This window comes from Bombina bombina, chromosome 11 (genome assembly GCF_027579735.1).
Source record: "Bombina bombina isolate aBomBom1 chromosome 11, aBomBom1.pri, whole genome shotgun sequence".
Lineage (NCBI taxonomy): Eukaryota > Metazoa > Chordata > Amphibia > Anura > Bombinatoridae > Bombina > Bombina bombina.
This window is the reverse complement of record NC_069509.1, coordinates 161045227-161073047: the sequence shown is the minus strand read 5'-3', so window position 1 is coordinate 161073047 and position 27821 is coordinate 161045227. Positions and strand designations below refer to the sequence as shown.

The 27821-nt window shown below is 36.7% G+C and overlaps 1 protein-coding gene across 2 annotated transcripts in view; it reads right to left on the bottom strand.

Annotated features, from left to right (window-relative positions):
• Nucleotides 1-27821, bottom strand: part of LOC128642017 (myosin-11) — a 122826-nt gene that overhangs the window by 72964 nt on the left and 22041 nt on the right. For both annotated transcript variants that reach the window (XM_053694652.1, XM_053694653.1), the window contains exon 4: nucleotides 10236-10263. In XM_053694652.1, the coding sequence (XP_053550627.1) occupies nucleotides 10236-10263 (28 nt within the window). The remainder of the gene's footprint in view (nucleotides 1-10235; nucleotides 10264-27821) is intronic.

Genomic DNA, 27821 nt, shown 5'->3' with positions numbered 1-27821 from the left:
CAAGAGCACTAGATGACAGCAGTTTTATAATAATGTTATACATTAGCAAGAGCACTAGATGGCAGCAGTTTTATAACTATGTTATACATTAGCAAGAGCACTAGATGACAGCAGTTTTGTAATAATGTTATACATTAGCAAGAGCACTAGATGGCAGCAGTTTTGTAATAATGTTATACATTAGCAAGAGCACTAGATGGCAGCAGTTTTGTAATAATGTTATACATTAGCAAGAGCACTAGAAAGGCAGCAGTTTTGTAAGAATGTTATACATTAGCAGGAGCACTAGAGGGCAGCAATTTTGTAATAATGTTATACATTAGCAAGAGCACTTGAAGGCAGCAGTTTTATAACAATGTTATACATTAGCAAGAGCACTAGATGGCAGCAGTTTTATAATAATGTTATACATGAGCAAGAGCACTAGATGGCAGCAGTTTTGTAACAATGTTATACATTAGCAAGAGCAATAGATGGCAGCAGTTTTATAACAATGTTATATATTAGCAAGAGCACCAGATGGCAGCAGTTTTATAACAATGTTATACATTAGCAAGAGCACTAGATGGCAGCAGTTTTATAACAATGTTATACATTAACAAGAGCACTATATGGCAGCGCTTTTATAACAATGTTATACATTAGCAAGAGCACTAGAAGGCAGCAGTTTTATAACAATGTTATACATTAGCAAGAGCACTAGATGGCAGCAGTTTTATAACAATGTTATACATTAGCAAGAGCACTAGAAGGCAGCAGTTTTATAACAATGTTATACATTAGCAAGAGCACTAGACGGCAGCACTATTTCCCATCATGTAGAGCTTCAGGAATGTGCACGCCACCTATTTAGATATCTCTTTAACAAACAATAACATAAGAATTAAATCAATTTGGTAATAGAAGTAAACTGAAAATTCCCTTGAAATGGCATGCTCTGTCTAAACCATAAAAGTTTAATTTTCCCTTTCATACCCCTTTCAAGGGTCAAAAAATGACATGCTATAAAGAGCATGTGACTACGCTACTGTGTGTTTAAACCCCGCAAAGTGCAGAGCACTGCAGGTCCTGAGCAGAAACCGCCGCTCTAGTCACATGACTGGTTAGGAACGGCATATCAGAAGTCTGCATACAAAACGGATATTTTAAAAATAATTTAACACAATTTGTTTAGCACCATTTTGCAAATCAAAAGAAGTTCAGGTATATGCCCCTTGAAAAGTCTGGTGGAATATATATTCATGGTCTTCTTCACAGTGACAAATTACATATTTGTGCAATCACTGTGTACAAGTAGATATCACCATAATCACATTGGGATGGAGGGAGTGAAAGAAGTAAAATGTACATATGTATTTAACCTTTAATGAGACATGATAGAATTTGTTGAATATAAATATTCTAGGAAGTTGTTCTCCTATATTACCCCTCTCTCTGTACAAGGGGCTTCATTCTTCCTATGTAAGAAAGTCTTGTTTATTTGTGTTTAAATAAGTTTGTGTAAATCAGATAAGGATAAAAATCCTGTGGGAAAGCAACAACATAAATATTTCTCTACTCAGCATTTCCCGTTAACCATACCTTGGGGCAAAAAACTTGTATTTTGTGCTCCTTGAAAGAAAAAAAAAAAGGGAAAACCTTCCCTAGTGAACATCTGACTTTTTTCTCCCTAAAGGTTATGCTGTGGTCGTAATAATTTAACTCACATTTCCTTTTTGTCGTAGGCTAAAAGTGCCTTCTATCTCTTTGCCATTTGTTGAAATTCCTGGGTGTCTGACCATATATGGCATCAATTTCTGCTAATTGTCATGCTGTGCTCCAAGGCATTGCTTGCTCTCATAGTAAGATAGCTCTTAACATTTTCATTGCTGAAGGGATTTAAACAACTTACTTTTGTTGCTGACAATTAAATGGAGATTGAACAAAAAAACGTTATCAAGTCATACGCAGTGCAAATGGACCGGCAATATCATGCAAGTTTTGTTTCCAGCCCTTTGGGATATCGTTTGCTATTGATTTTGTTTAGTGTGTCCCTTTAAAGGGATATGAAACCCACATTTTTTCTTTCATTGTTCATATAGAGCATGCGGTTAAACAATGTTCTAATATACTTCTATTATCAATTTTTCTTTGTTATCTTTGTATCTTTTGTTGAAAAGCAGGGATGTAAACTCTGGAGCCTGTCCATTTCTGGAGCACTATATGGCAGCAGTTTTGCAGGAATGTTATCCATTTGCAAGCACTATTTCCTGCCATGCAGTTCTCCAGACACCTACCTAGGTATCTCTTCAACCCAGAATATCATGGGAACAAAGCAAATTTAACAATAGAAGTAAATTGGAAACTTTTTTAAAGTGGTATGTTCTATCTGCATCAAAAAAGGAAAATTTTGGGTTTCATATCGCTTTAAAATTATCTTTAGCTTTAGATCATCTCACCAGAGTAGAGGGCTTTAGATCATCCTGCCAGAGAGGAGAGCTTTAGATTATCTCACCAGAGAGGAGAGCTTTTGATCATCTCACCAGAGAGGAGAACTTTAGATCATCTCACCAGAGAGGAGAGCTTTAGATCATCTCACCAGAGAGGAGAACTTTAGATCATCTCGCCAGAGAGGAGAGCTTTAGATTATCTCACCAGAGAGGAGAGCTTTTGATCATCTCACCAGAGAGGAGAACTTTAGATCATCTCGCCAGAGAGGAGAGATTTAGATCATCTCACCAGAGAGGAGAGCTTTAGATCATCTCACCAGAGAGGAGAGCTTTAGATTATCTCACCAGAGAGGAGAGCTTTAGATCATCTCACCAGAGAGGAGAGCTTTAGATTATCTCACCAGAGAGGAGAGATTTAGATCATCTCACCAGAGAGGAGAGCTTTAGATCATCTCACCAGAGAGGAGAGCTTTAGATTATCTCACCAGAGAGGAGAGCTTTAGATCATCTCACCAGAGAGGAGAGCTTTAGATTATCTCACCAGAGAGGAGAGATTTAGATTATCTCACCAGAGAGGAGAGATTTAGATCATCTCACCAGAGAGGAGAGCTTTAGATTATCTCACCAGAGAGGAGAGCTTTAGATTATCTCACCAGAGAGGAGAGCTTTAGATCATCTCGCCAGAGAGGAGAGATTTAGATCATCTCACCAGAGAGGAGAGCTTTAGATCATCTCACCAGAGAAGAGAGCTTTAGATTATCTCACCAGAGAGGAGAGCTTTAGATCATCTTACCAGAGAGGAGAGCTTGAGATCATCTTACCAAAGAGGAGAGCTTGAGATCATCTCACCAGAGAGGAGAGCTTTAGATTATCTTGCCAGAGAGGAGAGCTTTAGATCATCTTGCCAGAGAGGAGAACTTTAGATTGTCTCACCAGAGAGGAGAGCTTTAGATCCTCTTGCCATAGAGGAGAACTTTAGATCATCTCACCAGAGAGGAGAGCTTTAGATTATCTTGCCAAAGAGGAGAGCTTTAGATCATCTTGCCAGAGAGGAAAGCTTTAGATCATCTTGCCAGAGAGGAGAGCTTTAGATTGCCTCACCAGAGAGGAGAGCTTTAGATCATCTTGCCAGAGAGGAGAGGTTTAGATCATCTCGCCAGAGTGGAAAGCTTTAGATCATCTCACCAGAGAGGAGAGCTTTAGATCATCTTGCCAGAGAGGGGAGCTTTAGATCATCTCACCATTGAGGAGAGCTTTAGATCATCTCGCCAGACAGGAGAGCTTTAGATTATCAGGCCCTAGTAGAGAATTTGGATTGGCTCAGAGTGCAAATTGGTGTAATCTGGTGTCCAGATCAAAAGTGTCAACTTAATTTAAAGTGTCAACCTTAATTTATTTCATACCACTTATTGTAGCCACCAGAAAGAATAAAGAATGTTTAATTTTGACCTCCAAAACTAAACAAAAAAAAACTTGCCTAACAAAACAGAGGGCATATTTGATTAATATTATTGTAACAATTTGCAGTAGTGCTATTTTAAAAACCCCTTTATACAATTGAAGCATCAACACTTTCTAAACAAATTTAAAGGGACATGAAATTAAAAATTAAACTTTCATGGTTCACATAGATCATTCAATTTTAAAAAACTTCACTGTTTAAAAGCATACCTAGGTAGGCTCAGGAGCAGCAATGCACTACTGGGCGCTAGCTGGTGATTGGTGGCTGCACATAAATGCCTCTTGTTATTGGCTCATCAAATGTGTTCAGCTAGCTACCAGTAGTGAATTGACTTTACCTATGTGTTTATCACATTTGCAGGGGTTAAGCAAATAGTTATATGAAAGCAAAAATGCAAACATAACCTCTAACACACTAGTGCATTTAATTTTCACATTTTATGCTTTAATTATAATTGATTCTGTTCTTCTTTGTTAAACAATGCTTTTGCACAGGGTCATAGGTCTGGTGCACGTGCATATCTCAAATGCACATGCTCAGAGTATCACAACTTATGTTGCCAAATGCGTCACTGCTAGCATGTGCGATTGGAGAATGTGAGCGCATGGGACCTACGCCCATAAATATTGTGCTGGTCTTGAACACAGTAAAACATATAAGTGCAGCATATTGTAAATATGTTTGTACTGTAAATGTATTCTAAATGCACTGTTCCAAATTCTACTACAATATCTCTATAGAAGGCAAATTATATATACAGATATTTTAAGTGGGAGCTTACCTTTAGCACACCTAGGCCTAGATTTGGAGTTCGGCGGCAGCCGTCAAAACCAGCGTTAGAGGCTCCTAACGCTGGTTTTGGCCGCCCGCTGGTATTTGGAGTCAGTGATTAAAGGGTCTAACGCTCACTTTTCAGCCGCGACTTTTCCATACCGCAGATCCCCTTACGTCAATTGCGTATCCTATCTTTTCAATGGGATCTTTCTAACGCTGGTATTTAGAGTCGTTTCTGAAGTGAGCGTTAGAGCTCTAACGACAAAACTCCAGCCGCCTGAAAATAGCAGGAGTTAAGAGCTTTCTGGCTAACGCCGGTTCATAAAGCTCTTAACTACTGTACCCTAAAGTACACTAACACCCATAAACTACCTATATACCCCTAAACCGAGCTCCCCCCACATCGCTGCCACTCGATTAAAATTTTTAACCCCTAATCTGCCGACCGCCACCTACGTTATACTTATGTACCCCTAATCTGCTGCCCCTAACCCCGCCGACCCCTGTATTACATTTATTAACCCCTAACCTGCCCCCCCACAACGTCGCCGCCAGCTACTTAAAATAATTAACCCCTAATCTTCCGACCGCAAAGCGCCGCCACCTACGTTATCCCTATGTACCCCTAATCTGCTACCCCTAACACCGCCGACCCCTATATTATATTTATTAACCCCTAATCTGCCCCCCTCAACGTCGCCGACACCTGCCTACACTTATTAACCCCTAATCTGCCGAGCGGACCTGAGCGCTACTATAATAAAGTTATTAACCCCTAACCCGCCTCACTAACCCTATCATAAATAGTATTAACCCCCTAATCTGCCCTCCCTAACATCGCCGACACCTAACTTCAATTATTAACCCCTAATCTGACGACCGGAGCTCACCGCTATTCTAATAAATTGATTAACCCCTAAAGCTAAGTCTAACCCTAACACTAACACCCCCCTAACTTAAATATAATTTACATCTAACGAAATAAATTAACTCTTATTAAATAAATGATTCCTATTTAAAGCTAAATACTTACCTGTAAAATAAATCCTAATATAGCTACAATATAAATTATAATTATATTATAGCTATTTTAGGATTAATATTTATTTTACAGGCAACTTGGTATTTATTTTAACTAGGTACAATAGCTATTAAATAGTTAAGAACTATTTAATAGTTACCTAGTTAAAATAATAACAAATTTACCTGTAAAAAAAATCCTAACCTAAGATATAATTAAACCTAACACTACCCTATCAATAAAATAATTAAATAAACTACCTACAATTACCTACAATTAACCTAACACTACACTATCAATAAATTAATTAAACACAATTCCTACAAATAAATACAATTAAATAAACTAGCTAAAGTACAAAAAATAAAAAAGAACTAAGTTACAAAAAATAAAAAAATATTTACAAACATAAGAAAAATATTACAACAATTTTAAACTAATTACACCTACTCTAAGCCCCCTAATAAAATAACAAAGCCCCCCAAAATAAAAAATTCCCTACCCTATTCTAAATTAAAAAAGTTACAAGCTCTTTTACCTTACCAGCCCTGAACAGGGCCCTTTGCGGGGCATGCCCCAAGAATTTCAGCTCTTTTGCCTGTAAAAGAATAAATACAATACCCCCCCCCCAACATTACAACCCACCACCCACATACCCCTAATCTAACCCAAACCCCCCTTAAAGAAACCTAACACTAAGCCCCTGAAGATCTTCCTACCTTGTCTTCACCATCCAGGTATCACCGATCCGTCCTGGCTCCAACATCTTCATCCAACCCAAGCGGGGTTTGGCGATCCATCATCCGGTGCTGAAGAGGTCCAGAAGAGGCTCCAAAGTCTTCCTCCTATCCGGCAAGAAGAGGACATCCGGACCGGCAAACATCTTCTCCAAGCGGCATCTTCGATCTTCTTCCATCCGGTGCGGAGCGGGTCCATCTTGAAGCAGGCGACGCGGATCCATCCTCTTCTTCCGTTGTCTCCCGACTAATGATGGTTCCTTTAAGGGACGTCATCCAAGATGGCGTCCCTCGAATTCCGATTGGCTGATAGGATTCTATCAGCCAATCGGAATTAAGGTAGGAATTTTCTGATTGGCTGATGGAATCAGCCAATCAGATTCAAGTTCAATCCGATTGGCTGATCCAATCAGCCAATCAGATTGAGCTCGCATTCTATTGGCTGTTCCGATCAGCCAATAGAATGCGAGCTCAATCTGATTGGCTGATTGGATCAGCCAATCGGATTGAACTTGATTCTGATTGGCTGATTCCATCAGCCAATCAGAAAATTCCTACCTTAATTCCGATTGGCTGATAGAATCCTATCAGCCAATCGGAATTCGAGGGACGCCATCTTGGATGACGTCCCTTAAAGGAACCGTCATTAGTCGGGAGACAACGGAAGAAGAGGATGGATCCGAGTCGCCTGCTTCAAGATGGACCCGCTCCGCACCGGATGGAAGAAGATCGAAGATGCCGCTTGGAGAAGATGTTTGCCGGTCCGGATGTCCTCTTCTTGCCGGATAGGAGGAAGACTTTGGAGCCTCTTCTGGACCTCTTCAGCACCGGATGATGGATCGCCAACCCCCGCTTGGGTTGGATGAAGATGTTGGAGCCAGGACGGATCGGTGATACCTGGATGGTGAAGACAAGGTAGGAAGATCTTCAGGGGCTTAGTGTTAGGTTTCTTTAAGGGGGGTTTGGGTTAGATTAGGGGTATGTGGGTGGTGGGTTGTAATGTTGGGGGGGGGGTATTGTATTTATTCTTTTACAGGCAAAAGAGCTGAAATTCTTGGGGCATGCCCCGCAAAGGGCCCTGTTCAGGGCTGGTAAGGTAAAAGAGCTTGTAACTTTTTTAATTTAGAATAGGGTAGGGAATTTTTTATTTTGGGGGGCTTTGTTATTTTATTAGGGGGCTTAGAGTAGGTGTAATTAGTTTAAAATTGTTGTAATATTTTTCTTATGTTTGTAAATATTTTTTTATTTTTTGTAACTTAGTTCTTTTTTATTTTTTGTACTTTAGCTAGTTTATTTAATTGTATTTATTTGTAGGAATTGTGTTTAATTAATTTATTGATAGTGTAGTGTTAGGTTAATTGTAGGTAATTGTAGGTAGTTTATTTAATTATTTTATTGATAGGGTAGTGTTAGGTTTAATTATATCTTAGGTTAGGATTTATTTTACAGGTAAATTTGTTATTATTTTAACTAGGTAACTATTAAATAGTTCTTAACTATTTAATAGCTATTGTACCTAGTTAAAATAAATACCAAGTTGCCTGTAAAATAAATATTAATCCTAAAATAGCTATAATATAATTATAATTTATATTGTAGCTATATTAGGATTTATTTTACAGGTAAGTATTTAGCTTTAAATAGGAATCATTTATTTAATAAAAGTTAATTTATTTCGTTAGATGTAAATTATATTTAAGTTAGGGGGGTGTTAGTGTTAGGGTTAGACTTAGCTTTAGGGGTTAATCAATTTATTAGAATAGCGGTGAGCTCCGGTCGTCAGATTAGGGGTTAATAATTGAAGTTAGGTGTCGGCGATGTTAGGGAGGGCAGATTAGGGGGTTAATACTATTTATGATAGGGTTAGTGAGGCGGGTTAGGGGTTAATAACTTTATTATAGTAGCGCTCAGGTCCGCTCGGCAGATTAGGGGTTAATAAGTGTAGGCAGGTGTCGGCGACGTTGAGGGGGGCAGATTAGGGGTTAATAAATATAATATAGGGGTCGGCGGTGTTAGGGGTAGCAGATTAGGGGTACATAGGGATAACGTAGGTGGCGGCGCTTTGCGGTCGGAAGATTAGGGGTTAATTATTTTAAGTAGCTGGCGGCGACGTTGTGGGGGGCAGGTTAGGGGTTAATAAATGTAATACAGGGGTCGGCGGGGTTAGGGGCAGCAGATTAGGGGTACATAAGTATAACGTAGGTGGCGGCGGTTTACGGAGCGGCAGATTAGGGGTTAAAAAAATATGCAGGGGTCAGCGATAGCGGGGGCGGCAGATTAGGGGTTAATAAGTGTAAGCTTAGGGGTGTTTAGACTCGGGGTACATGTTAGAGTGTTAGGTGCAGACGTAGGAAGTGTTTCCCCATAGGAAACAATGGGGCTGCGTTAGGAGCTGAACGCTGCTTTTTTGCAGGTGTTAGGTTTTTTTTCAGCTCAAACAGCCCCATTGTTTTCTATGGGAGAATCGTGCACGAGCACGTTTTTGAGGCTGGCCGCGTCCGTAAGCAACTCTGGTATCGAGAGTTGCATTTGCGGTAAAAATGCTCTACGCTCCTTTTTTGGAGCCTAACGCAGCATTTGTTTGAACTCTCGATACCAGAGTTAAATTTATGGTGCGGCCAGAAAAAAGCCCGCGGAGCGTTAACAGCCCTTTTACCGCCAAACTCCAAATCTAGGCCCTAGTGACCCTACTCAGTTAAATCTACATTTTATTTTGTTTTGGAATAAATTGTCTTATTTTAAATTTAATTTACAAAAGGCTGTGTTTTAAAAAAAAAATTATCCAAGACATTTCTGATTTTACCTTCAATTGTATGTTACATTAGAGACTGTAGTGTTTTATCTTTGCTATTGTACACATTTCTTATTTATCATATTAGATTATTGCAAAGCTTTGTATAGCTATAATTTGTGATGCACTTTTGGTTAAAAAAAAATACTGTGGTCCTCTGTCATCAGGATTGAACACATGACTTTCTCTTCTTTTTAAATGATATTTACTTGTTTAGGGGTAAACCCTCTGCCCGTTCTTTTTTAAAGACTGCCAGCTTTAAATAATAAATCTCACTCTTACATGTGTTAGTAGTTAAACTTATCTTACAAAGACATTAAACTCATAAAATGAAAGTAAAGAGAATTTAAAAGGACTCTAAACACAAAACCAAATTTCCAGTAAAATGTATATTTATGTATTAGATGTGCACAGACAAATAAAAAAACTTGTTTCGGATGAATCATCACACACACAAAAAATGTTTCATCTGATATTTGGTTGTTCGGAATGAATCTATTACAAAAAAATCAATGTGCTATTTCCTAAGGACTTCAGGAAAAGAGAGGGTCAGTTGGGCAGCAGGCAGCAGCTCACGCATAAATAAAGTTAAAATAGTAGATAATGCTACTGCTATAAGCCACAGAAAGGCTGGAATGGTTACAGTAGGTTTCAGAACCTTAATCCATAAGCATGTTACACAGTGATTGCTTGATCAGTGTAAGGATTAATTTATATATTTCTATAACTAGCCACAGTAATGGAAATAAAAATAATAAACATACACATCAGACTTTTCAAGGGTTTTTTAACAGAATGAAAAATTATAAAGACTGTGGTTTTAAATGCTTATAAAATATTTGTTAAGTATGCAGATATTTTGCAGTACAGTCCTTAATTGCGGATGTATAATAAGCATATTTAAAAATTACTTTAGCATTTTTTTGTCGATTTGGAATAATAGCATTTTATGTTTTATTTTCATTTTCATTCTTGTGTTTTAAACAAAACATTTTTTAAATCAGATATTGCTGTTACTTACGTGCACAGGATAGACTGGTCTTCACGATCTGTAAATAAGATAAAACAAATCATTAGAAGCTGTACAGATCTTTATATTTCTACAAAATCAATCTATTAGCAGGAGATAAAGACATGGAATTAATCCAATAGCCAATAGTTAAACCAGGGAATAACCTTAATAGCAGGAAATACAAGTAGGAAATTAATCTTATAACAGAAAATATAAGCATTCAATGAATCAAAGTGCAATAAGCACAAGGACAGAATTAGTCCAATAGCAGGAAGCACAAACATAGAACTGATACAGTACCAAGAATTATCAGCATGGAACCAATTCTTCAAAATCAGTCCAGTAACAACAACCACAATACTAGAATTTATTTGGCACAAGGTACAAGCATGTGATCAAGTTGTATCAGTAAGCAGAATCATGGAATCTTTCCAATAGCAGGAAGTACAAGTATGGATCAAATTTGATAGGAGGAAGTATGAGAATGCAATTATTTTCTTTTTAAGAAAGTATAAGATTGGAATAAAATACCAGGAAATACAATATATTAATTTAGAGCAGGAGATACAAACATGGAATTAAGTCAGTAACTGAAGGTACAAACATGAAATACATTTTGATGGTGGAAGGTACATGTATAATCAGTCTCATAGCAGGGGATACAATTAATAATTTAACAGGACACTGTGCATGAAATTAGTCTGATAGCAGGACATCGAACAATGTAAGTATTTTTTTGACTGGGAGTACAAGCATGGATCTAATCTTATACTAGAAAATACAAATGTGAATTAATTCTTATGTCATTAAATACCAGCATGGAATTAATGCAAAAGCAGAAGGTAAAATCATACATTTAATCCAATAGGAGGAGGTGAAAGAATGGAATTAAACCAGTAGGAAGATGTGAAAGAATGGAATTAAACCAATAGGAAGACGTGAAAGCATGGAATTAAACCAGTAGGAAGATGTGAAAGCATGGAATTAAACCAATAGGAAGATGTGAAAGCATGGAATTAAACCAATAGGATGATGTGAAAGCATGGAATTAAACCAACAGGAAGATGTGAAAGCATGAAATTAAACCAATAGGAAGACGTGAAAGCATCGAATTAAACCAATAGGATGACGTGAAAGCATCGAATTAAAGCAATAGGAAGATGTGAAAGCATGAAATTAAACCAATAGGAAGATGTGAAAGCATGGAATTAAACCAATAGGAAGACGTGAAAGCATGGAATTAAACCAATAGGATGACGTGAAAGCATGGAATTAAACCAATAGGAAGATGTGAAAGCATGGAATTAAACCAATAAGAAGATGTGAAAGCATGGAATTAAACTAATAGAAAAATGTGAAAGCATGGAATTAAACCAATAGGATGATGTGAAAGCATGGAATTAAACCAATAGAAAGAAGTGAAAGCATGGAATTAAATAATAGGAAGATGTGTAAGCATGGAATTAATCCATTAGTAAGTTGTGTAAGCATGGAATTTAAACAACAGAAAGATGTGTAAGCATGGAATTAAAGGAAGCACATGTTGCAACTGAATTATATAGCAAGACAGTATATGTAATTCCTCAGACAACGGGATGTACATGCATTGAAAACATTTCATTGCAACAACTAAATGTAATAAATTAAAGGCATATTTATTCAATAACTATCTGTAAAAATGATTCATAAATGTTTTTATTTTACTACTCAAATTCAAATTTGCAGTTTCCCAAATTTCCTAATGAATTTTGTATTGCCTAGACATTCCATTTATTTTAATGGAAGTAAAGTTTGTCATGTGAAAAAATGACTTTCCATGGAAAGTTCCAGTGAAATCTGCAGTTGCTTTTGATATGGTTCAAATGACTATTTTTAGTGAACGCAGTGCATGTCTGTCATGTACATTAGCTTGAGTAAGTGATATCTGTTTATTTCCTGTTCCCTTTATAAATAATAAACTGAAAGGGGCTATACTAATGTGTGGGATCTGAGAGCAATATTTTTAGCATTGGCTGTATTCTTTTACAGATAGTTTGTGTCTGTGACAAAAGATTATTTGAAAAGATTTATATAGTCAAATGTATGTGCTCACTAGACAATTCATACAATATATATAATTAAAATGTATAAATATGGTATTTACAATGTACAGTAAATTTGACCTGACACATACATCTTTTTAAGGGTAACAAAAATGGTTGCAAAACTATCTTGCATGTTTTTAGCATAATCACAATTTAGGACCACACACTTTCAGCCTCTACTCATAAAGTGCCATTAAACATGGTATTGCGATTATTCCCCGTCATTGGTTTTACCATCTCACCATATTAATATCTAGCTTTCACTATATTTAAAATTAATTTTGAGTCACTGTCCAGCCAAGGTCAGTTTTAATAGACTTAGAAGTCAAAATTACATTTTCATGATTCAGATAGAGAGAGCATTAAGAAAAACAAATTTTCCAATTGATTTATTTTATAAAATGTATCTCTTTTCCTTTGTATCCTTTGCTGAAATTTAACTCCTTTCAAAGAGAGCACACTGATGTAGGTTCAGGGGCGTACACGTGTCATAATCCCTCTAGGGCAGCAGTGTTTGCAACAATGTTTGTAACTATCATTCACATGTAGCACTCCATTCATGTGCATGCTCCTGAGTATAACTTAGTATGCTAAAGGGATACTAGAGTCAAAATTAAACATGATTAAGATAGCACATTACATTTTAAACAACTTTCCAGTTTACTTCCATTATCGTGTTATCAGTCTTTTTATATGTGCACTTTCTGAGGCACCAGCTACTACTGAGCATGTGCAGGAGTTCACAGTGTGTACAAATATGAGTCTGTAATTGGCTGATAGCTGTCACATGATACAATGGGAAGGGAAATTAACCAATATTTTAAATTTCTCAGAAAAAAAAATCTACTGATACTTTGAAATTCAGAGTAAGAGCTATTGCATTGTCTTTTTATTGTGCATTTGTGGATTATACAATGAATGGTCCATAAAGGGACATTCTATTTGAATTTTTTTATTGTTTGAAAAGATAGATAATCCCTTTATTACCCATTCCCCAGTTTTGCATAACCAACACGGTTAAATTAATATACTTTTTACCTCTGTGATTACCTTGTATCTAAGCTTCTGCAGACTGCTCCTTATCTCAGTTCTTTTGACAGACTTGCATTTTAGCCAATCAGTGCAGACTCATAAATAACTCCACGGGCGTGAGCTCAAAGTTATCTATATGACCACCCATGAACAATCAGTGTCTAATTGTGAACAACTGTCAAAATGCACTGAAATAAGAGGCAGCCTTTAATCAGTTCATGAGCCTACCTAGGTTTAGCGTTTTATAAAGAATACTAAGAGAACAAAGCAAATATGATGATAAAAGTACATTGGAAGGTGTTTAAATTTGCATGCCCTATTCTGAATCCTAAAAGTTTAATTTTGACTTGAATGTCCCTTTAACTACAACTCTATGTATTGAAGGTTGAGAACATTGTCACCACAGGGAGATAATAAGACAAATGCCTTGAAAAAGGATGACTATAAATGTATCTAAAGGCACCTAAATTCTTACTTCTGGGTCCTAACAGTTTAAACAAGAAGTTTCAAGAGTGAAAGCGTTAAAGGGATAGGAAACTCAAAATTAAACTTGCATGATTCAAATAGAGCAGGTAATTTTAAAACATTTTAAAATTCACTTCTATTTTCAAATGTGCTTTGTTTTTATGGTATCCCTTGTTGAAAAAGAACACGCACATATCCTACACTAGTGGGAGCTAGCTGCTGATTGGTGCCTGAACACATTTGTCCCTTGTGATTGGCTAACTAGATGTGTTCAGCTGCCAGTAGTGCAATGCTGTTCTTTCAGCAAAGGATAACAAGAGAATGAAGCACATGAGATAATAGAAGTAAACTGGAAAGTGGTTTAAATTTGTATGTTCTATCCAAATCTTAAAAAAAAATTGGGGATTCCTGTCCCTTAAATAAGAATAGTCAATTGGAGATTGTTGTTGTTGTTTGTTTGTTTAAACTATAAGCTCTATTTGAATCTTGAAAGTAAGTTTAATAAGATTTGAATGACAGTTTTACTCATTTATAAATAATTTACAGAACTTTTAAAAATATCATTTTCCAATCAAAAATGTCATACCCAGTTAATATGCTACTATCTAATGATATTTTTTAAAACATGTTGCGGCTGTGTCATTAAATGAAGAGAAAAGTAATAGGAAATGCAGCGGAAACTTGTTTGAAAAACAGTGAGGGCGTTGGTTTACAAGCTGAGTGTGTTTATGTGAAACGTTTCTTTAAATCTCTTTTGCTGTTTAGTAGATGTAATGTTTATCAATGCCAGGTGTGTGTTTTCTATCCAAGAACATAGGAGCATAGCCAAAGACCATATAAGTACATTACATATTGGTGTAACGTGGCACTGTGCCGAGTAACATTCACGCAAACTGAGAAGATCCCTTCTTTCATGTGCTGTATAAAATATGCGATTGATCCCTTTTGAAATGTCTTGTAGTATATAAAAGGGAAATACAGCTATAACCTTTCTAATAAAGGAACGTTGTCACAAGGGCACGAAAGCAACAATTAAACTGTTGTTATTCAGATAGAGAATGAGATTTTAAACAACGTTCCTTTTAACTTCTATTATCAAAATGGCTTTGTTCTCTTTGTGTCCTTTGCTAAAGAACATAACTGCATAGGCTCAGGAGTCCAAAGCACTATATGCAGCCATGTACTGTATATAAGAATGTTTTTAACAATCTTATACATTGCATAGCACTAAAGGGTAGGAATATTTGCAACAATGTTTAACATTGTTAAGAAATATTGTTGCAATATATTGAGTTCTTTTACACATGCTCAGTAGGATCTGGAAAGTGCTTGCTTTATCTGAATCACAGAACTATGTTCTGCTCAGGGGTGGTTCTATACAATTTGTGGGGGTGCAAAAGCTGCCCAGCAAGCTAAATATCAGAGATTCAGGGTGCACTTATGGGGGGCATCATCTTCTACACTATCTTTATTTTTGTACTTATGTGTCACTTTAACCCATTAGCTGCCAACATAGGCTGCAACCCATCATTTACACTTAATTTCCTGAGAATGTAATGTATTTGCTTTATTGTGAAGTTTATTAACAAATCTGCTTGGAAGATAAACAGTGACTTATTTGCTGTAAGTAATAATCTCCTATCTATAGACATCATTAACCGGTTTACAACCAATCTATATTAGGCTGAGCGGATTGCCTAAGTGCCTGTAAGGTAACAAACTATTACATCATTATTTTACGTTCATATTTATTCAGCTTAGTCTATAATATTGCTTTCTGCAACCAAACCAAAAAAAAAAGAAAATGTAGAAGACTGGTCAACTAACCCCTTTATGCTAAGGTGTCAAAATTTATTTCAGTCTCAAATATATCACCAGCCAGAGAAAAGCTGGCAAGGGCTGTCCAATTTGTTTTGTTCATAATGATAAAAAAAGTAATTATAATTATTTTTTTTTAAATCAAAGATACATTTTAATACCCAATGCAATACGTCTTGCCACTTTTTCTTGCAAAAGTTCCTTTTTACTTAGCTCAAATATAGATGGAAATATATTATGAACCATCTACAAAACAATGATAAGTGATTTTATTATTCATTTGTTGTGGCTGTTCACTTCATAATGAGTTTCCTTGTACAACAGTAGCCATTAAAGCAACTCATTCTGCCTAATTTTAAGCAACATCTGATAGTTTATCAAAAGGAAACAGCTGGTTGGAGGGTTTACCATAAAAGGAGTCAGACAGCAAGCAGAGTGGAGATGTACTGTCATGTTTTCCCTATCTAGATGAGTTAAAAAGTCGTAACATGTACAAGATGAAAACCACAACACACATGAACAGGTTGTACCTCTCACTTTTTAATATGCATAATACATCTTGCCAAGAAATGTCTGCTTTGTATCTCAGTGATGTGCGGTGAGGTCAGAGGCTGGTGAGGCAGTGGCTAGGAATCGGATACGCCTTCATTATTTAGATATCCTTTGTTGAAGAAATAGCAATGCACATGGGTGAGCCAATTGCATGAGGTATGTATATGCAGCCACCAATCAGTAGCTACTGAGCATATTAAGATATGATTTTCAACAAAGGATATCTGATTTTCTTCATTCTTTTGATATCCTTTGTTGAAAATCATATCTAAATATGCGCAGTAGCTACTGAGCATATTTAGATATGATTTTCAACCAAGGATATCAAAAGAATGAAGAAAATCAGATATCCTTTGTTGAAAATCATATCTAAATATGTGCAGTAGCTAATGAGCATATTTAGATATGATTTCCAACAAAGGATATCTGATTTTCTTCATTCTTTTGATATCCTTTGTTGAAAATCATATCTAAATATGCACAGTAGCTAATGAGCATATTTAGATATGATTTTCAACAAAGGATATCTGATTTTCTTCATTCTTTTGATATCCTTTGTTGAAAATAATATCTAAGTATGCACAGTATCTAATGAGCATATTTAGATATGATTTCAACAAAGGATATCAAAAGAATGCAGATAATCAGATATTAGATGTAAATTGGAAAGTTATTTAACACTATTTCCCTAAAGTTTTCAGGAAAAGCTTATAGAAGCAGAAGCAGCTACTTCAATGTCTTAGGACAGCATAGCTTGGGAGGTTTGTTCAGCACAGCAAGCATATCATAATAGTTTACCTCCCAACATTTCCAGGAAAGGAAGCAGGTGAGGGAGACTTGTGCACAGCCACAGAGAGAGTGTGTGGGTGTCTTGTAGGTGGGGCTAAAATTCCCACGCTTTACAGGCCTGACTGTTTATGTTTTGACGTTTTGATCTCAACTGCACTCATGGCTGCTGCACTGCACTGACTGCAGCCTTATTTTACAAAATATACAACTTAGCCACCCGACCCGGTCCCACGTTCAGAACGTCTTACTCTTACTATTTTTTTTAGTAACTGTTTTTGTCAGTGCTAGCCGCTATTATACTGTGTATTTTTCAAACCAATTTATAAGTTATGACATTTATTAAAATAACCGCATTAAACGAGGTTAATAAATCTCATAACTTATAAATTGGTGTGAAAAACACCACAGTATAACTATAGCTGCCACTGACAAAAACAGTTACTAAAAAATAGTAAAAGTAAGACGTTCTGAAGTCTGTCTGAACTTGTCACGACGAGTACATTTTGCTGCTGCAGTGCTGCTGCCTAACTGCCAAGTTTGCCAACAATCATCTGCCAATGCCTTAACCAATTCCAATAACCATACCACAATTCCTGTGTTATACATAACACAATTTACATGACAGATTTACATGACAATTTTGCATGACAGAGAGAGTAAGTGTGTGTGTGTGCATGACAGAGAGAGTAAGTTGGTGTGTGTGCTGTGCATGACAGAGAGAGAGAGAAAGTGTCAGTGAGTGTGTTTGTGACAGAGAGAGAGAGAGTAACAGAGATCCAGCTAGAATGTAGTAGTCATTCAATTTATTTTATAGGCATGGCTGGAAATTTCCATTTTACACTAGTCCAATGTTTATAAAAAATTGCAGAGACAGGACACATACACACACACACAAATATACAGTGATACTCTGATACACACACTCATACTCATACACACACACACTCACTCATACACACAGATATACACTGAAACACACACACACACTCATACCCACACACTCACTCATACACACACAGATATACACTGATACACACACATATATACACTGATACACGCATACACACACACACAGATATACATTGATACACACACAGATATACACTGATACACACACATATATACACTGATACACGCATACACACACACACAGATATACATTGATACACACACAGATATACACTGATACACACACATATATACACTGATACACACGCATACACACACACACAGATATACTCTGATACACACACATATATACACTGATACACACGCATACACACACAGATATACATTGATACACACACAGATATACACTGATACACACACGCATACGCACACACACTCATACCCACACACACTTACTCATACACACACACAGATATACACTGATACACACACAGATATACACTGATACACGCATACACACACACACAGATATACATTGATACACACACAGATATACACTGATACACACACATATATACACTGATACACACGCATACACACACACACAGATATACACTGATACACACACATATATACACTGATACACACGCATACACACACACACACACAGATATACATTGATACACACACAGATATACACTGATACACACACGCATACGCACACACACTCATACCCACACACACTTACTCATACACACACACAGATATACACTGATACACACACAGATATACACTGATACACACGCATACACACACACATAGATATACACTGATACACACGCATACACACACTCACTCATACACACACAGAGAGCCAGAAGGTGAAGGAAGTTAATGAAAACAGCTCTTTTACTTTTTTTAAATCCAGTAGCTGTCAATGAGTGTCCACGCCAAGATACTATGGTGATAGAGAGAGTCTGTGACATTGTGTCTGGGCACTCTGTGTCAGTTACTGAATTTAAAAAAAGTAAAACAGCTGTTCTCATTATTGAGAATATGAGGTAGGATGTTCCTTGGAAGTTCATAAGTTAGTGAAAGAGTTCAGTCATTTAACTCCTTACTTATTTCACTCATTAGTAATATGATAAAAAAAAAACAAAGTGTGATTGACTGGACCTGACAACCTCAGAACTATGATCTTATTTTTAGGTAGAGGGTGAATGGAGGCTTCAGAGCATTTGGCATATGATTCAGGTGCCCATTAGTGCACAGTTCAGAGGTTCCTGATCTGTGCACTGATTGGCATCTCAATGCCAAATGCTCTGAAGTCTACAAGGGTATAATTTGATCACATTTTGGAACTACTTCAAATGTCCTGCATTCAATAAATATATACTTGTATATGTATTTATTTATGCAGAACACATTTTATTTAGAAAAAAGGTATATGATACATTTTGATATGTGTGCTAAACTTAATATAAATAAAATGTGCTGCATAATAAATATATTGGGGGGGGGGGGACATTTTTCAGATTGAAAGGGGGACAAAATAAATCATGAAAGTAAATTTTTATTTTTGTGTTTTATTAAGCATTGCATGCATGCTGCTGTGCCACTAGAAGAACTGTTCAAGGCTAGAAGATTTAGAACTGTTTGTTTTTTGGAATGCCCCTTTAAAACATATATTTTGCCTAATGCCTATATATATATATAGTTAGTTATTATTTACAGTGTTTATGGTGAGATGGATTAGGAATATAGTTTTGCTAATTTAAACATTTCTTTTCATAGCCTCACTGTCCTAAATCAGTTGCAGATTGATTTCTAACGATTAACAGGGGCCATTGCTGGGCACAGTTTGTTGGGTCCTGGTGTACAAATTTCAAAAAGTAAGGGAGATCTATTTATGTTTGCAATGCAACCCAACTCATACAAAAATGTCCTTTTTTTTAACCTTTTTAAGCTTAAGCCTATAAGTGTGGGTGACTGACTGGGAGGCAGACGGCAGTTCATCCTTTAAGGCTAGCTTGGATATTTCAATGGCCCTCTCCGGCAGCATTCAGCTCCTTCACTTACCTTTGTCGTTGTCGTTGTCGTCGTCGCATCGGGCTGCCTGACTCAAATCCACACCGGCCGCATCAACCTGACCACCAATGCGGCTGCGCAACAATTTCCCGCCCGGCAACTCAGCCTAGAGACTCAGACATACTGATGCCTGATTGGCTGAGCGGCCGGGCAGGCAGGGCTCAGGGCTCCCGAGGCTAGCCTCCGGTGGGAGCAGTTATGGGCTGCATTAGAGACTGCTGCATTAGTTTTTATTCCCCACTGGGTGGCAGTCTTTAAAGCAGCCCATAACATAATTACATTCATATTGCGCAATGGAAGGACAGCTGGCCTCATACCTTCTTGCGCAATATGAATGCAATGTAGTAAGTAAAGTTAAATTAAATAAACAATAAAAAGCATAATTTGGTGGAGGGGTGGGGGGGTAGGGGGGGTCACCTTTCATATGTAAAAAAAAAAAAAAGAAGAAAAAAAAACAACATTTTTTTTTTTTTTTTTTTAATGAAAAAATAGATGTAATTCCCACATTGGCCAGGGGAGGCGCTGCCTCCCCTGCCTCTAATGAATGCACGTCACTGTTGTATCTATATATTAACACACTGGCACACACAGATGCACTTAAAGGGACATTATACACTCATTTTTTCTTTGCATAAATGTTTTGTAGATGATCTATTTATAAAGCCCATAAAGTTTCTTTTTTTAAACAAAACGTATAGTTTTGCTTATTTTTAAATAACATTGCTCTGATTTTCAGACTCCTAACCAAGCCCCTAAGTTTTATTTGAATACCGTCAGCTACCTTCTCCAGCTTGCTCCTGTTTGTGTAAAGGGTCTTTTCATATGCAAAAGAAGGGGGAGGGGGGAGTGTCTTATTTCCCACTTGCAGTGGGCTTTCCGGCTGCCTTTTCAACAAAGTTAAACTGAAAGCTTCTAAGTAAGTTTTTAAACCATTTTATACTGGATTTTTATATCAGTATCTGTGCATCTTATTCTTTATAGTAGTGTCTATTACATGCAGTTATATGAAAATGAGTGTATACTGTCCCTTTAAAGGGACACTGAACCCAATTTTTTTTTTCTTTCATGATTCAGATAGAGCATGCAATTTTAAGCAACTTTCTAATTTACTCCTATTATAATTTTTTCTTCATTCTCTTGGTGTCTTTATTTAAAAAGCCTGAATGTAAGTTTAGAAGCCGGACCATTTTTGGTGAACAACCTGGGTTGTTCTTGCTGATTGGTGGAAAAATTCACCCACCAATAAACAAGTGCTGTCCAGCATCCTGAACCAAAAATTGGCTGGCTCCTTAGCTTAGATGCCTTCTTTTTCAAATAAAGATAGCAAGAGAATGAAGAAAAATTGATCATAGGAGTAAATTAAAAAGTTGCTTAAAATTGCATGCTCTATCTGAATCATCATAGAAAAAAATTGGGGTTAGTGTCCCTTTGATTACACACATGCATTTAAACAGATAAGGACATAATAAATAATAGTTTAAACTTTCTAGTCTCCCTGGCTCCTAAAAAAATGTAAATAAAGTTTTTATTTTGTATGTTTCATAGACAATGTTTTTCAACATAACAACATCATCCCTGTGAATTACATGTTTTGTACACAATATAAACTGCTCATTGTTTTGCACCAAATGACATTTGATTAAATCCAGCCACTTAGAAAACATTTTATTTAAAGGGACATAAAATAGCTGTAATGTGTTTAGAGCATTTTATTATTGCATGTAGCAATGTATTTAAAGGGATACTAAGCCCAATTTGTTTCATTATTTGGATAGAGAATGCAATTCTAAACATCTTTCTAATTTACTCCTATGATCAATTATTCTTTGTTCTCTTGTTATCTTTATTTGAAAAAGCAGGAATGAAAGCTTAGGAGTCGGCCCATTTTTGGTTCAGACCCTGGATAGCAGTTGCTGATTGGTGGCTACATTTAACCACCAATCAGCAAACGCTACCCAGGTGCTGAACGGCTCCTAAGCTTTTATATTCCTGCTTTTTCAAATAAAGATACCAAGAGAACGAAGAAAAATTGATAATAGGAGTAAATTAGAAAGTTGCTTAAAATTGCATGCTCCATCTGAATCATAAAATAAAAAAATCTGGGTTTAGTGTCCCTTTAACCTCTGCAAATTGATTAAACACAAATGGGTTGATCACAAATTTATCAAATGATTTTAATTATGTTTTTCTATTGAAAATAATTATATACGTTTTTCAAAAGGATTACGATTGACCTCATAGTTAGCATGTGCTCCAGATCAGCAGTGCACTACTGGGAACTAGCTGAAGACATCTAGTGAACCAATGACAAAAGACATATGAGTGTAGCCACCAATCAACAGCTAGCACCCGGTGGTTCATTGCTGCAACTGAGCCTACCTAGATATCTATGCTTTTAAACATACGATACCAAGAGAATAAAGTATATTTGATTATAGAAGTAAATTGTAAAGTATTTTGAAATTGCAGGCTCTATCCCAATTATAAAAGTTTAATTTTGACTTTTATGCCTATTTAAACATTTTCTATTTAGCTGCATGAAAATATGTTAAGTATCATTAAAGTAGAAATATTATCAGTTTATTTAAAGGGACACTTAACCCAAATTATTTCTTTAATGATTCAGATAGAGCATGCAATTTTAAGCAACTTTCTAATTTACTCCTTCTAATAATTTTTCTTCGTTCTTTTGCTATCTTTATTTAAAAAGCAGGAATTTAAGGATTAGGAGCCAGCCCATTTTAGGTTCAGCACCCTGGATAGCGTTTGCTTATTGGTGGCTACATTTAGCAAACCAATTATCAAGCATAACCCAGGTTCTAAACCAAAAATGGTCCGGCTTTAAGCTTTACATTCCTGCTTTTTAAATAAAGATAGCAAAAGAACGAAGGAAATTTGATCATAGGAGTAAATGAGAAAGTTGCTTAAAACTGCTGCTCTAGCTGAATCATGAACGAAAAAAATTGGGTTTAGTGTCCCTTTAAAGAAGCTGTTTGACTTAATAGTTAATCCTCCCAAAAGCTGTTACCCTTATAAAAATAAATGTATCTTTTTAAGTATACTATTATATCAAGAACACAAAAATGCAGACGGCTCTATTTATCAAGCTACAGATCCTGCTCGGAAGCTCTTGTGGGCGCTCAAGTTAAGTTTTCTGACCTCTCCGCAACCTCAGAGGCGTCAGAATTGATAAGCCCTGCTGTCGTTCAATTGGTTTCACGAAAGCAGGGGGTGGGGCCACAGAGGCAATTGCTTTTGCAATATTAAATTCCAGCAGCGGGCGCTTCTTAAAGTAAAAATCAACCATAGCGTTTTTGAAACCCTAGGGTTGACTGTTGAAACAAATAAAGGGCACTTTCATTCATGAAGTAAAATATACTTCATGCAGAAAGTGCCTTTATTCGTTTCAACCGTTTGCCGTTCTTAGCTGCTACAGCAGCCCAAGGCAAAAAAAAACATTTTGCTAAGAGGTGACATATTCACTTCTTAGCAAATAGCCGTGTAGTAAATCCGGCTCCCATGGGCGCCAAACCGGATTTACCGCACGGCTATTGGCTAAGAGGTGAAAATGTCACCTCTTAGCAAAAACATTTTTTGCCCCTGGGCTGCCATAGCAGCTAAGAACAGTGATTGGTTGAAACGAATAAGGGTACTTTCTGCATGATGTATCTAACTTCATAAATGAACGTGCCCTTTATTTGTTTCAACAGTCAACCCTAGCGTTTCAAAAACGCTATGGTCGACTTTCCCTTTAACTCGCCCTAAATATAGGTGGACAAGTTATCATCTGCAATATGATAAATTGGGTCAACTGTGGGAGTAATTATAAAGCACTAAGGTCCAAAATTGTGTTCTTAGACAAAACGTGAGGTCTAACTAATAAAAAAAAGATCAACCTGTTTGTTTCAAATTAATTTTTCGCTTCTCAGTAACTATGGAACTATTTGCCCTACAAGTAAAATTCAAAATACGTTGTGTTTTGTACTATGTCTACTACATCCCCTTGTTGGACTCTAGGATGACTGTGATGATGATTTCAGATACACATTTCTTTAGCTTTAAAGTGAAGGTCAATTTTGATGAATTAGTGCCCGGTTTTTAATAATCCTATTAAAAACAAGGGCACTTAAATTCATCAAAATTGACATTTCACTCTTTTTCTTCAAAAACTTACCTTTTAATCCTGACAGCCGCTCCAGCGATTCCGATGACGAATCCGGCTTCCTCCAATCATGGCTTCCCCCCCAGGGGAATCTTGGCCTGATGCAACGCCGTGATTGGAGGAAGCCGGATTCATCATTTTGGACCCGCGAAGACGGCTTGCGACGGGCGGAGGAAGTGCTGGAGCGGCTGCCAGGATTAAAAGGTACGTTTTTGAAGAAAACGAGTGAAATGTCAATTTTGATGAATTAAAGTGCCCTTGTTTTTAATAGGATTATTAAAAACCAGGCACTAATTCATCAAAATTGACCTTCACTTTAACATCATGCAAAGTAGCTTCAAAGACTAAGCTGACAATTGTGTATTTACCACTTTCTACTGAAGACTGAAGGGCACATTGTGACTGATACAAAGTAATTCCTTGTAGTTGCTGTGTAGTCTTTTGGATCATTATAAAAAAGCAAATTATTTGTTTTAATAGTCTAGACAGCTACTATATTTAGATTTTGTTTTAGGGTTGTTTTGTGTTTATTTTGTTCTCATTGCTGAAAAGAACTGGCTTGTAAAACCTTGCAGAGCTGAGTCTCCCTTCTCCTTTGTATTCTTGTTTAAACACTAAATAAAGCTGGTTTAAAAAAACAAAACAAAAAAAAGTAATTCCTTGGATCAATGAGAGGCGCTCATTAAGCTTTTCCCGGCGTTAGGCTTTAGCGCCGTTAGGACAGCATGGAAAGTCCTAGCCGTTTGGCTATACTGAAGCCAACGGAGCTTCCTGAATGGGATAGCGTTGTAGGCTCGCCCCCCTGACCCGATCCCATCATTGAAATCCCGCGATCGCATGCACGATCGTGTGATTTCAATTTCTTTACAAATTGAACACGGCATGAAAGGGTTAATATATGTCCCTAACTGGCCTGAGCAGATGAGATAAGATAAGCATACTCAAGATGCTTTTTAAAACGTGTGCTGCTGGACTACAAAACAAATGTTGCTAACATAACTAACTTTTTCAATGCTTATAAAACATTTAGGGCTAGATTGCAAGTGGAGCACTAATTTGTTTAAGGACGCCCGATAAATAACCAGCCACTACAAGTGACTGGTTATTACTACCGCAAGCTCACTGGAGCAATTAGAGCTTAAAATTAAAGATAGGGCATGAAATTTTAAGCAATATTCTAATTTACTCCTATTATCAATTTCTCTTCATTCTCTTACTATCTTTATTTTAAAAAGCTGGAATGTAAGCTTAGGAGCCGGCCCATTTTAGGTTCAGAGCACCTGGATAGTGCTTGCTGATTGGTGTCTAAATGTAGACATCCAATCAGCAAGCGCTACCCAATAGGAGTAAATTAGAAAGTTGCTTAAAATTACATGCTCTATCTGAATCAAGAAAGTTTATTTTTGAATAGACAGTCCCTTTAATTTTATAAATATGCCCAAAATGCCCCCAAAATACAGTGATGTGTATTTTATTAAAAAATAAAAATTGTAGCATTTTAATTTTTTTAGGAAATAACTGCACCAGGCAGTTTTTGGGAGCTAACGTTGGTGGGTGTGGGGTGTTTGGGAAAAAAAAAAACGGAATGAAAAAGTGCCTTTACATTGCAGTCTATGGGAACTGTGTGTTTCCAGTAAACATATATGTATATGCTTATATACATATATAGTTATGTGTTAATATGAGTATATACACATATTAACACATAAATATATACTGTATGTATATAATCATATACATATATATTTACAATTTGCTGCACAACTTACCTCCTTCGCTGCGCTTTGGTTCTGTGCCTTGTATGACGGCATAAGAACGAGGTTTCTTTGGAAGCGCGCTCTCATGAGCGCAATGATTCCCAGCAATTTGCTGTCAACTTGTGACACTCAGTGGTGCGCAAATATTGCTATCATGAAAGCAATATTTAGCGCTCCACTTGTAATATGGCCCCATATTCTGTATGCAAGACCTATTGCAATGCAGTGTTTAATTATTAATATGTGTGATATAAATATACATAAACTGTGTAATAAAATATCATGAAAAACAACTTTTATTTGTGTGTGCCCAGTTCAGATGTTTGGAACACAGCCACTAGGTCTTATCTTCTGTTAGCATAATGTCAAGTGGCACAAGTGGTTTGCTAACAGGAAAACTAGATGAAGGTCTCATCAGTTTTTCTGTGGATCTATCAACACTTCCCTACCAGACCAACTGCAAACTGACAAGGAATATCATTATATATATATACATACATATACGTATAAATACAGTACATATACAGTATATATATATGTATAGGGGAATATTTATCAAGCTCTGTATGGAGCTTGATGCCCCGTGTTTCTGGCGAGCCTTCAGGCTTGTCGAAACAAAAGTTATGAAGCTGCGGTCTAAAGATGCATGCTCTGAGGCCATGGACAGACATCGCCAGAAATCAACCAGATCGAATACGATTGGGTTGATTGACACCCCCTGCTAGCGGCCAATCTGCAGGGGGTGGCATTGCACAAGCAGTTCACAAGAACTGCTGGTGCAATGATAAATGCAGAGAGTGTCGGCATTTATCGATGTGCAGCGGACATGATCCGCAATATCGGATCATGTCTGCTCGCACAATGATAATTCGGCCACATAGTTTGAAAGTTCCAGATATCTTTATGCGCACGTGTATGTATATATTTCTCAAAACTTGAGACTATGGGGTACATTTATTTAAAGCATACGCTGTCTGCATTTAACATTGCACAAGCATTTCTGGCTTGTGCAGTGCCGTCCCCTGCTCACTGGCGGCCAATCGGCTGCTAGCAGAGACTGTCAATCATGTCGATCATATCGGATCGGACTGATTTTAGGTGGCGGAGAAGTTAAGGAGCAGCGTTTTTATGACCGCTGCTTCTTAACGTCCGTTTCAGCCTCGCCTTAAACAATGGGGCTCTGAAGTAGCATTCGCTGCTTACTAAATGGAGCTATGATACCTGAAACCGTAGTCACAGCTTTAAATTATATATATCTTGTAAATAAAAGTAACATTCAAAATACTATTTCTTTTTGAACTGTATTGATTAATCTTAAAAGTATCAGGGGTACTGAGGTATTAACATATTAAAGGGATATAAACAATTTATTTTGTGATACAGACAGAGCATACGATTTTTAAAAAGTTTCTAATTTGCTTCTTTTATCAAATTTGCTTAATTCCTCTAAGGCTCTATTTGAATTATGAAATAAAAAAATGGGTCTCTTTAAGGACCCTTCTCTAATATTTACAGAGAATTAAAATATTTATTTGATTAGTTTCCTAAATGATGTTATTTTTCTTAATTTCCTACCACAGACTAAGATGTACATTCATTTTATATCACTCTAAAACATTCTTTTTTAAATAAAAAAAAATTCAGTAGATTATAAAACTTAATACTACTGTAGATTGCCTGTGGCCTAATGTTAATGGTTGATTTAATGAACTCTTCTCTAATAAAACTGCAAAGCAATAATCTTGTAATCATCTTGCCAATTTATTCTGAAGAGTTTGGTACTTGGCTTTTACTTGTGCTGATTGCAACCAAATAAGGAAACATTGATTGAGACATATTCTACAGCAGTTTCTCAGCACTGACTTTTATGTCTAGGAGTCGGCTATGTCATTCCATTAATGCCTACATGGACTCAAGCAAGGGAACAAAACCTCAGACC